Source organism: Perna viridis, chromosome 7 (assembly GCF_037379345.1).
Source record: "Perna viridis isolate PV_CMFRI_1.1 ecotype Kerala chromosome 7, ASM3737934v1, whole genome shotgun sequence".
NCBI lineage: Eukaryota > Metazoa > Mollusca > Bivalvia > Mytilida > Mytilidae > Perna > Perna viridis.
This window is the reverse complement of record NC_142451.1, coordinates 6,927,646-6,940,173: the sequence shown is the minus strand read 5'-3', so window position 1 is coordinate 6,940,173 and position 12,528 is coordinate 6,927,646. Positions and strand designations below refer to the sequence as shown.

Below are 12,528 nucleotides of genomic sequence, written 5' to 3'. Positions count from 1 at the left end.
GTGCCTTATGATATATATATATATTTTTAGAGTTCTTTGTTTCACGTTTTGTGATAAATAGTGTGCAATGTTATGTTTGCCGTCTGTATCTTTATTCAAATGTTTAAAATGGAGATAAAAGTTTGGAAAATATCTAAAGTTTCGCGTAATTACAATCAATAAATTGATTGAGAAAGTTACAGACTGAGAGATGGAAGAACATGGAGGAACGTTCAGAGGGGTAAGAATTATAATATTAGCTTAATTATGTAATTCACTCAGTGCCCATCACTACAACATATATATGTCTAATGTGCTGTCAACTGTTTTCTTTTGCACTTAAACCTCATACTTTCTGACCTTGGTTTGGACGAGTTTAATTGAAACGTACTTAAGAATATAAGTCAGTACAAAAGAATTGAAAAGACAGCCATAATTAACTTTTTAAAGGTGAAACTGGAACTTGATATATTCACAAGGTACAATTATAGGCATAACTGAAAAAAAAATGGAAATGATTTATTCTGAATTAAACAGAGAGAAGAAAAAAAAACGAAACAAAACATTTGTGGTCATTTTAAACAGAGACTTTATATTAAGTATTATCAAGTCCCTGGTTTAAAGCTGATAACCATCATGTTTGATATGTCTGGGTAGTTTCAGCACAATGCATCGTTTATTCTGTATGGACTATGCAAAGATCGAATTAGTATAGATGCACATCGAACAGATTTTAGCAAACCTTTATAATTAAGATCAAACGCATTTACCATTAAAAAAAAGCAGGGTTGTTGACCGATTTAAGACAGCTATACAAATCCATCATGGGCTGATCAGTGATACCACTTTTTATGACTTTATAGTCTGAAATGACGCGCCTGAAATTTGAATAATTAATGCTACTTCTGCAAAAAAGAAGTCAACAATTACACTGATAAGTAATCAAAAAAAAAAATACTTCGCTAATTCTCTAATAAGCAGCTGTCTCTTTCACGTGGATACGATCAGCTGATTAGGTAAACAAAAGAAACACATGTCGAACGATCTAAATATAGTAACAAAATACAGATGACGAATCGAACTGAATAAATATAGTATCACGTGACACTGGACACACACAAAGATGATGATGGATCCTTATTGACACTATTGATAATGAATTATATTGTTGAAGATGTAAATTTTTCTGCCAAGAGATAATTGCTCAACTATTAACAGTTGAACTTAAATCTTTTAAGGTTTGTAGTAAGTGTAAATAAGGATTAAGAAACAGTGATTTTGCTTTGTAAAATATTGCCATTTAAAAAAATACACCATTTTTCGGTCCAATATATTAATCATGTTGAACGTTTCAGAAAAGATGATGCCTTTCGTCTGGCATTCTTAAAAAAAGAAAACAGTTTTATTTGTGCCTGCAGTTTAGAATTAGTGGAGATTGTGTATTGCTTAATTGACTGTAGATACAAATTGTACATTTTAGTTCTTGAAATTTCTTAGGCTTTGTCTGGAATCATAAATCAGTATATTTTTCATATGATACTTGATATAAAAATCCTTTTGCACAAACCATGCACAGAAGCTTGAGCATACATGTACAACATACTTTCAATAGTCAGTTATCTTCTACAGTAATGCCTTGTAAAATGTACATTTATGTACAATGTACACTACATACAACATGCTATCATTGCCTAACCAAATGTAAACCACAGTTGTGACGAGACATATTTTCTACACACTTTATATTGCTAACTTAATGTTTTTTTGTAGTATATTGTTTCTGATTGAAATTACCTGAACTGTGAAAAGAGTTCATGCAACATTGTTGACTTGTTCCCATGGTTTATTCAAATTATCCAAGTAAAAAACTCCATTTGCAAAAAATTGCTATTCCATAACTATCAAATTGTTCAAAGAAACCAGTTGACATAAAACCTAGTATCCCATTACATACATTGTCGAAGTTCAGAGTACAGGGTTGGACTTGCATATATTTGCATTTATCATGTTTATGAGGAACTGATGCCTGCCATGGGAGTTAATCTCACTGAAAGGTTTTCCTTAACCATTCAATAGATTGAAATGAGACACATTGTGTATATAAATGGAGTGGTAAAGCATCATATAGGTATTTATTCTATAACGTTAAAATATTCGCTTAAATATGATCAAAACTTACAATACAAAGTACAAAAGTGGGCCAATAAGGGATTTAACCATCCAATACAGCCTTTACCCGTCCAATATGTCACATTGGACTTGTTAAAATCCATATTGCAAACATGCAAGTCCACTTGAAGCAGGGTTGTAATAATCTTTGTGGACTTATTAACAGTATTTGGAGTGCGGTTTAGCGGGTGGTTATTTATTAGCAAAACCTTCAGATCCTTCATGGAAAATATATAAAATAGGTTATTTTATGGAGCTTCAGCATGACTTATCACACATCAACTTCATGTTTACAGGAGTGATAGCTTAAACTTACTGATGTGGTACAGTGGCATTGTCTTAGAAAACATTTTTTCTACCTTTTTTTAATTTTCAGATCAAGGACTTCGTGAAGCACGATATGGGATTTTTTCACCAATACAGACTCTTACTTTGGAAAAATTTTACATTGAAGAAGAGAAGCCCAGTAAGTATAAGTTTTATCAAAACAAAAGTTGAACAATAATGTAGCATTGGGTCACACAAAAAAGATTTAAAAAAATTTTGAAAATATACATGTACAGGATAAATAATGATAATAAGTATGGTGTGTAGTACTGTACATGTACATCAACCATTTATCTATTACAAGGTTTATATATACTTTATATGGGTTTACTTCATTGAACAGATAAAGGATGAATGAGATTAAAAAATAGAACATACATGTACATATAAAATTGTATGTAAATGTACATGTTCATGTACGTGTACATGCAGAAAGGGATTCAGAAACAAGAAAGTATTCCTAAAGTGGCCTTTTATTTTCCTTATGAGAAATACATGTGTATATGTATACATGTTGTATCTAAAACTTTATCTAAAACTACATGTGGAAACAATCATTTAAAAAATTGGCTATGAGATTCATGCTCTTTGAGATGGCTGTGGGAAATGTCGCTTGAGATTTAATGAGAATAGGCCAATGAATTTGTATTGCTTCGGAAGAGGCTGAAATAAACTTTTCTCCTTATAGTAACTTATATAAATACTTATTTTTGTACCTACACTTTCAAGTTAGGGAGTACAACCATTTTTTTTTATAACCAGTGCGTGTCTGTCTGTCTGTTTACTATTAAGTAGAAATAATTGCTCTCCTTTCATGTACATGTACTTGTGTAATTGTATGGTTCTGTACACTTTGAATATATTGTATATCATACAGCATATATAGCACCTGTGGTCATAAACTGAACACATCAATAATTATTTCATCAATAATGTTAGACATTAAATTCCAATTTCTCACCTTCCTAATCAGACAGGTATATTGATTAATATACAAGTAGAATCCATTTGACAATGCTTTTCTCCATGTCAGGCTTTACCAGTCACCATTATCATTGATGAAGTTCAGTGATTTCTTGTCTTAGGAAATTTTCAAAGGTCAATAAAACCAAGACATATACATTGTATATGGTTAAAACCTCTGAAGACATGATTCCTGGATTGTCAATATCATCACCTTGTGAAAATTAGCAACATTGATGTAAATTGTACAATGTACAGCTGTAGTTCACAGGCTCATTAGACACTGATAGTGAGCACCGCGCAGCAGTGTGAGCTCTACAGTTATTACATGTACTATCTAATTTTCCTTGAGGTTCCCAAATATACTAAGGAAAAAAAGTCATGTCCCCGAAGTAACAAAAAGTGACTGTCCATCTGGAGAAAACTCATTGTTTCCTTAAATCAAACAAATAAAAATATATAGGTTAAGATTACACTTCAACAAAAATAACTTTATCTTTTCTGATATTGTTCAAGTCTTTTCTATTTTTTTTAATTATTAAGAGAAGTGAATATGATGCATTTTTAATTAGTTCGGAAAAACGTGGATGTACTTACATGTATGTGTATCTCTGCTGTTCCACTGTTGCTGTCAAGAACCTAACCCACCTCAGAAAAAATGTAACACCGATTGTATTTTCCGAAACAAAGCATAGCTTTTCTAAGATAGGAAAGGCAATTGTTTTCTTTTTGGAATTTTCAGCTGTCAGTTGCGTCTGAATTTTGTTTACATTACATGACATGTGTAAAATATTCCCACCATCCGTGGAGAACTGTCAAATTTCTGGTATCTGCACAAAGTCATCTAGTTGATCTGCTTAAACTGAAAAGGATGTTACTAGAGATGCCCTTAAGGATTAGAAATTGTGAAGTATGGCAAAGTACTTCAAAGTCTTCGACCATTTTGAAAGCAAGGGGAAAAGAGGGGGCTGGTGGCTTGGATCTTTCTTGAGAACAAAAAAAATCTAATAAATGTTCAAACATTTTTTTCTTATTCATGGAAAACAAAAACAACATTTCCCCATTATATAGCAAAGCACATTTTCAAATAGAAATATTGATTGCATTTGCCTTCTTTTCTTTTCTTAAGAGTCTTGCACAGATGGTACAATTATCAGGTACAGCTCATGGTGCTCACTGATATAGGCAATGCCATATTAATTCCCTCTATTAGTACCTAAGTCAATTGTTTTATTAGATATTGATAAAACAGGGTTTGGCACTAACTTTTCTCATTAGTTAGCCCACAGGACTTTGGGATAGATAAATTAAGTAGTCCTCAAAATTATTTTGTGGTACTGTCCTTAGGATTAATAAAATGTTAAGAATTAATTTAGGTAGCCCTAAGGGCTACCAATTAAAATAAGCCCTCTATCAAATTAGGTAGGTACGGGACTGCCAGGCTACTGTTAATGTCAAACCCAGTACAAAGCATTTTCATTATGATATGTTCAATAATGTCCCCAGAAACTGAAAAATATACTGCAGGGTTCTCGATAAGGTGTGTACATGCGTCTTGGATGCAATAAAAATATTTGCTGGACGTGCAAAACAGCATGCGTCCACGGGATGCGTCTTCACACTATCAGCTGCATCCTAACTTCAATAATTTATTTAAAAATCTATCATAAAATCATAGAAAAAACTGTTTTTTGACAACCCTGACAACCGGAAGTTTACAAAGTTTTTCACACATGATGCTCATCATACAATTTTTTTACAGTATTACTGTATGATATTCTTACAAGATAAATTAATCAGGGAGAAAAAATGGTTGTCAAGTCAAAAAAGAGGTTTGTTAGAACCATCTGTGCCCCACGTACCTGTGTTGAGGTTAACATCATGATTACTACATGTATGAGCATGAAACTCAAATTCACCAGTATATAATGCATTCAGACCTATTGTTTAATTGTATGTCAACATGTACAATACTGTACATGTATGTTACAGTTTATATGATGGGCATCCATGTTTTTTAGTCTGTGGTAAAAATGTGGTCAACTTGAGAATGGAAATGAATCAGTATGGGTTAAACATGGCTCATACATGTTGTATTTAAGAAAAGTACACATGTACTTGTAGATTTATTTTATAGAAAAAAAAATGAAAATCATAAATATTTGTCTAGTACATGTAAATGTTGTACATTTACATGTAGTTCAGAAATTATTTTTTGCACAAAGTGCCCATGCAGCTGACAATTTCAGACTTGTCTTATTTACATTTTGGATTCCATTTATATTTTCAATATTTTCATTTGTACAATTGGCCAGTTACATGTACATTAACTTTAGAACTGTAGCTGGCCCAGTCATTTTCAACTTTGATAGCACTAGTAATTTATATTTTAACTTACAGAATAAATTATAAAATGTTTGCCTAACTTCACCAAAAGTAGTTGTGTAAATAAGCACAAAAAATATGTACATGTACATACAGCTCTGTACATGTATATTGTTTATATCTCCTTGCATGTACAAGAACTTCAAATACAATGCATATGGTCAAGTTTTTAAAAATATAAATAAAAGAACCCAATGGGTTTCGTGTCACTTTGACAAAGTATATGTGGACGATAACAAGATTATATAATGAACAAAAAAATGTTTTCCTGTGGATTTTAATATTGTTGTCATAAAAATACTAACAAAGCATGTATGATGCACAAAAAAAAAGACAAGGATATTGATTGTAATATTGTTACAACATACATTTGTATTATGAAAATTGTTGTACAACATTGTCCAAATATCCTTATTGTAAATGTATAGAAGAGGAATTCAAAAACAATTTTTGTTCTTTTCTGATCATTTGTAACAACTAAAAATTCCTTACCAGGATCTACATGTAGAAAATGTCATACAAATTTAATGCTTGTATTACTAGTGTACTATATTTTAATGGCTACTTTTTTTTTTTGACATAAAAAATTGTGCTTATAATAGTATCATGCCTGTCATCATTTGTAATCCCACCGTTCTTTTAAACCTAGATTTATGTATAGTCCCTGTACACTGGATGATAAGGGGCTTTTAAGAATCAATCTCCCTGTCTGTCTGTCTGTTCATCTGTCCACATTCATGTACACGTACATGTATCTCTTAAGTGCAACTCCAAAACTGCTGAAGGGATTTTGATGAAATTTCAGAGAAAGATTGTGTACCATACATATATGTAGATGTGTATGAAGGAATATAACTATTGTTCAATGCCTGTAAAGGGATAAAATTCAACTACATTTTTTGTATATGTTTAAAAACCTACATGTAGTATGGTAACTCCTCCTAAGCTATGGAATAATTTTTTATGAAATTTTTAGAAAGGATAGCCATCATATTTTTATGTAGTTGGGCATGAAGGAATATTGTTGTAGCCAATGCCTGCATTAAGGCTAGTTGACAATGGGAAAATCAAAGCTGTCACATTTGTTTTAAAATTAGGATTTTGATGACTTCAAGTCAAGATGAGAGTCAGGCTTCAGTGTGTCTGTAGTGTCCTAAATTTCAAAGCTCTTTAGCATATATGTACATGTTTTTTATGAGATTACCGTCATTGTCAAATCTGTAATCATTTCTTGATACAACTAGAAGGTGCAATATCTAGGCAAGATATTATTATGTAATCAGATTCTTTATAAATAAAATAAATTGACCAGGGTCGTTGCCCTTTACAAAACTAAAGTCCTAAGCTTTATCAAAGATTACTGCATCATGAAATTATTTCTAGATAACATCCTTAAGGTTGGGTGGTACTTTTACAGTTAAAGTACTAATCTATAAAATATCAGGCCAAAAAATTCAATAACTTATTCAATAAATTCATTGAACACACTTTTGAATGAAAGGATCAGAATTTATGGGTACATGTTTAATTGTGAGTATACATGTATGTTGTAAAATACATATATACATGTACATGCATGTGATGAATTTAGGCTTAATAAAGTGAAGAAGTAATTGTATCAATTTATTTTTCTTTATTTTATTTAAATTCATTGCTAAATGTTCCATCCACTAAGGTCATGTCTCAAGGTACATGTAGCATGGTCGACTCTAGTGCAGTAGTTCTTGGATTAGATTCCTGGTACCAGTATACATTGTAGATCCTCTTATGTACACTTGTGGTACCAGTATACATTGTAGATCCTCTTATGTCGACTTGTACTTTAGAATGATTTATCTTATTATCTGTGATTTGTGATCATCAGGAACTAAATGATACAAAGATTAATCAACAAATGTATTCCCCACCTTGTCCCAGACTTCTTTAATGTCATTGTTCAGGTGAGCAACCGATGCAGACCCATTTTAATGAATTGTGACAGATTATGTTTAGACCTAGATATTAAAGACATATGATTTGAAAAAAAAATAATGGACTCTTGACTATAGGATTGTCTAAGACCATGTGTGACATACACATCCAGGATTTTACAAAAGTGCTTTTGGGGTATCAAAAGAATTTTCCTTTGGGAAGTACATTTTGTATATATTAGGTATACAAAAAGAATACCCTGCAGTTAAGACAGAAGCATCTATTTTTAGCCTCTGCACAAGATTGTGTCTGTTTATCTGTGAGTGACCCTGTCATTGAAGTTTACTTTTAGACTGGGGGATTTTGGACTTCTGTTTGCCTCAGGTTGTGGAATGGGTTACCCCTGGCATGTTACATGCTGGAGTTGTCAGGCTATATATAATATGGAAAACCTGACAGCAAACCATAATGATGCATCATGTTGGGAAAGATGCCACGTCTCTCGCACGTTAAAGAACCCTGTTGTGGTATTCGATGGGAGTAGGAACCTTTGCGCTCCGCCACAGGAGGCTAAATTGCCTGACCCTACCCATCCCTCCTTTTTATCTTGTGACAATCAACATTTGTCGACCCTATTATCCTTGTGTCCCATCCCTTTTTTCATTTCATCATCTTCATTTCATGTTCATTTTGTCATCCCTTTCATGTTCATCGCCTGAATATAGCTGAAATATTGCTGCTCAGGCTTTAAACCCCAACACTCAATCAATCAATCAAACTTTTGGTTGTGTATCAACATAAAAGTGGATATTTTTCTGGGAGTGCTAATTTTGTCATATTATAGTGGTCTGTCTACAAACATAAAAAAAAATAAATTCTGCAAAATATTTATTCTGGGCGTAAGGACTTAAATGTAGTGCCCCTTTTAGCATTTGGGAAAAATTGGCAACAGTTACTGTAGCCAAAACTTGAACCCGGTGTGTATTTCTTGCTCATCATGTATCAGGAAATTCAGTTTTTTCTGAAATTGTTTACACCTTTGCATTTCCTCCATAGATTATAGCATTTTATAATTTAAGTACAAAGACCATTGATACTATACTTGTAGAATAAATGAAGATTTGAAGGTGGAGGGGAAACTTAATTTCACCAATAAATAACATTGTATTGAGCTCTGAAGGATGAATCTGGGATGTAAATTTTAATTTTGTCAAAGTGGTCTTATGTAAGGTTTCTTAAATAAATACACCCACTTTAAAAGAAGATGATACTGTAATATTTTATATGTGTAGCTTTTTTATCAGTTGTAGTCAGTATGAGATAAAGTAATCTGATATTGTCTCTGTCATTCATGTCATTAAATCATGACTAAGGATAATTTATATGATATAAGTTCTGTAAATGTAGCATGATTCCATCCAGCCAATAAGTTGCAAGGATAAATTTTGTTTACTGATCTGTCTGTCTGTCTGTCCATCAGTCACTACTATTTTTTGCTTGGATAAACATGTAGCCTCCATTTTTTTTAACCAATTTCTTTCAAACTCACAGTAATCAGTCAAGGGGGACCACATTTTGTTTGGAAGGGGACTTGGTTAATAATCAATGTTTTAGGCTTGTTGCCTTGATTTTACCTCTGTTTAGTTAACTGATTTCTTTCAAACTTTGATGAATGATTAGTATCAATAAAATCTTGAGGATTTGTTTGGGATTGATTTTCACAGTAATTTTGGGAGAGGGCTTAGTAAAAAATCAGTGATTTAGTGTTGTCACGTGGATAGTGCCTGTATTTTTTAACGACTGTTCCTAACTTTTGGGAATGTTTAGTAGCTATAAAATCTTTGATAGGGTTGTTTTTCTTAGAGAACATTTTTGGAAGGGGAACTTAGTTATTGAATTAAGGTTGTCATCTGGATAGTGCCTCTATTTTTTTCATGGATTTCATTCAGAATGACTAGTACATGCAGCAATAAAAACCTGGATGGATTTTAACAGAAATAGGTACCAGTAAGTGGGGTGACTAAGTTAAAAAAATAATCATTTACGCTTGTTGCATGGATATAGCCATTATGTTTTCATACTTCTGTAAGTGGCTAGTAGTAATCAAAACTTGGATGGGGTTAATTGCACGGTTCTAGGGGAGCAACCCTATTATATTTGAATAAAGGGATTTTTTTTAAGTGAAATGTGTACAAATGGGGTATTGTGAGCATGCTCACTAAAATTCTTTAATTTTCGTTATCTTTATGATTAACAAACAATTTGAAAGGAGTCTCTATGAAATTGATTTATTGTACTAAGAAACACTAATTTGTTCTTAACTGTGAAAATTTGTAACCACGAAAATATATTTAAAGTACTTGTATAGTGAACATTTTCATTGAATGACAACATTTCAGGGACGTGGTATTGATTGATACCCTGAATGCCCAGGATACAGATACTATGGCTATACATTACAATGTATTATGTTCAGTCATCATAGAAACCAAATAATTTTCAGCAAATTTAAAAATGAAAAAAAAAATCTAAAGATTTGCCCATATAATGATACTGAGCAAAGGTGATTTTTGAATTGGCATTTAAAGATTTCTTTTGAAAAAATGTGGAAAAAGCTACAATATAATGCCCTGACCATTTTTTTGCCAACGGGGGTACCTTGAACAAAACTTATAATGTATGTCAAAGTCATTCTAGAATATGCTTGATGCCTTGTATTAATGGTTTTCAGTATTGTGTTCTTTGGCTGTGGAACTATAACTTTAATGGTCTTAAATTATGTTTCTTTGGTCGCAAAAAAACCCATAAACATAATGACCATAAGAGTTACGGTTTATTTACAAAAAATATAAGAACCACTAAAATACCCATGATAGTGTATTATCATTACCTGGCAGTATTCAGGCACAGATCCAAGGACTGGCGTGCCGGTAGTTCAGCTCCCCCCCCCCCATATTGGTAAGAAAAAAAATTCACCGCGTTTCACCCCCATAATATTTTTTGCCTTGCTTTGCATGACATTTAATTCAATTAATGCCCCCCTAAACTCAAATCCTGGATACGCCCCTGGTATTATGATATGGATTGGTTATATTAATATTGTAAAATGATAAATTGTGTCATGGGACCACCTCACTTCTATGAAAGTACGTTAAATCATGTGAAATTATTTGTGAAGTAAAGAGACAACAGGTCGGCCATTTAATTAAAAAAAAATGTTATCTTAGTTTGTCACACACCCCTTAAGTGTGTTCTATGAGAGGACATTTAAAAAAATGGGTGACATGGATGAGTTTGGTTAGACAGCATTTTTTACATTTTTTTCTCATTTCAACATGAACTGGGTCATGAATTAACAGACAATCTTACATTCCATAATGTTAACAATGTGATAGATGTTTGTTATGTGACAGATGGTAATTCCTTTCAACGAGTATGTTGTATTTACATCTTATTTGTAATGATTGAGATCAATGTAACAGCAGAGGTTCATGTTCTTACAAGGTATTACTCATGCTTGTATTAGTCTACATGTATATATGCCTATCTGTTGATAGTCATGATAGCATACTGTTGTCTTTCCTGTCTGTCCACATGTTGTTAAGTCAACTCAGAATTGTGCAAGTGCAATTTAATAACTAGCTAGCTGAAGTCAGTCCCAGATTATATAGCTTTTTTGGATATTTCCCCAAATGAGATGTGTTTCATTGTACTCAGTTATTGTTTGAAATGATCAACGTAACATATGTAAAATCAGAGGTAAATGTACCAACATGGTATTATTCATGTATTTTATACAATGCATTAAATTGATCATTTTGATATTTAAGTTTTGAGCATCTAGATTTAGGAATGTACTTATAATCACAATGCATTCCTTCTATATGTAGATGTTAAAGCAGGTATGAAGAATCAGTTGTCCCAGGTTTCAGATGATCGTTGAAAAAGAAAATGAAGGATCCAGTTGGGTGACAATTTCCTCCACAGACCTATAACTGCTTCCTGATTTACTATTTATCATTCCTCTAGCTTACCAGATGTGAATTAAATCACTGGGCATGAGCACTTCTTATTACAAGTCTGTGAAGCTGTGTCCAGTGTTCCGTACCAATTTGCATAAAAGGGTTGGGTTTAATACTGAGTGTGGCAGAGGTGTAAAGCTTTGAAATAGCAAATTTACACCTGTGTAGGAGATTTGGCTAATGTTAGTTTAAGTAAGAAATCAGTGATCTGTTAGTTAAGTATATGTGCATACCTGAGCATTGACTGTGAATTAAATGACAGTTACAACTGACTGGCTGTCCTACAACCCTCTCAATGTACATTACAACTGACTGGCAGTCCTACAACCCTCTCAATGTACATTACAACTGACTGGCAGTCCTGCAACCATCTCAATGTACATTCGACTGACTGGCAGTCCTACAACCCTCTCAATGTACATTACAACTGACTGGCAGTCCTACAACCCTCTCAATGTACATTACAACTGACTTGCAGTCCTGCAACCCTCTCAGTGTACATTACAACTGACTGGCAGCCCTACAACCCTCTCAATGTAAATTACAACTGACTGGCTGTCCTACAACCCTCTCAATGTAAATTACAACTGACTGGCTGTCCTACAACCCTCTCAATGTACATTACAACTGACTGGCAGTCCTACAACCCTCTCAATGTACATTACAACTGACTGGCAGTCCTACAACCCTCTCAATGTACATTACAACTGACTTGCAGTCCTGCAACCCTCTCAGTGTACATTACAACTGACTGGCAGCCATACAACCCTCT

The 12,528-nt window shown here is 33.0% G+C and overlaps 1 protein-coding gene across 2 annotated transcripts in view; it reads left to right on the top strand.

Annotated features, from left to right (window-relative positions):
* Nucleotides 1-12,528, top strand: part of LOC148611120 (ATP-binding cassette sub-family A member 2-like) — a 59,687-nt gene continuing 47,159 nt past the window's right edge. The window contains exons 1-2 of one of the 2 annotated variants that reach the window (XM_088591280.1): nucleotides 1-220; nucleotides 2,525-2,614. In XM_088591280.1, the coding sequence (XP_088447406.1) occupies nucleotides 191-220; nucleotides 2,525-2,614 (120 nt within the window). In that variant the 5' untranslated portion in view covers nucleotides 1-190. Of the gene's footprint in view, nucleotides 221-1,062; nucleotides 1,218-2,524; nucleotides 2,615-12,528 lie in introns of those variants that run through there. The other variant, XM_088591281.1, reaches the window with a different exon arrangement.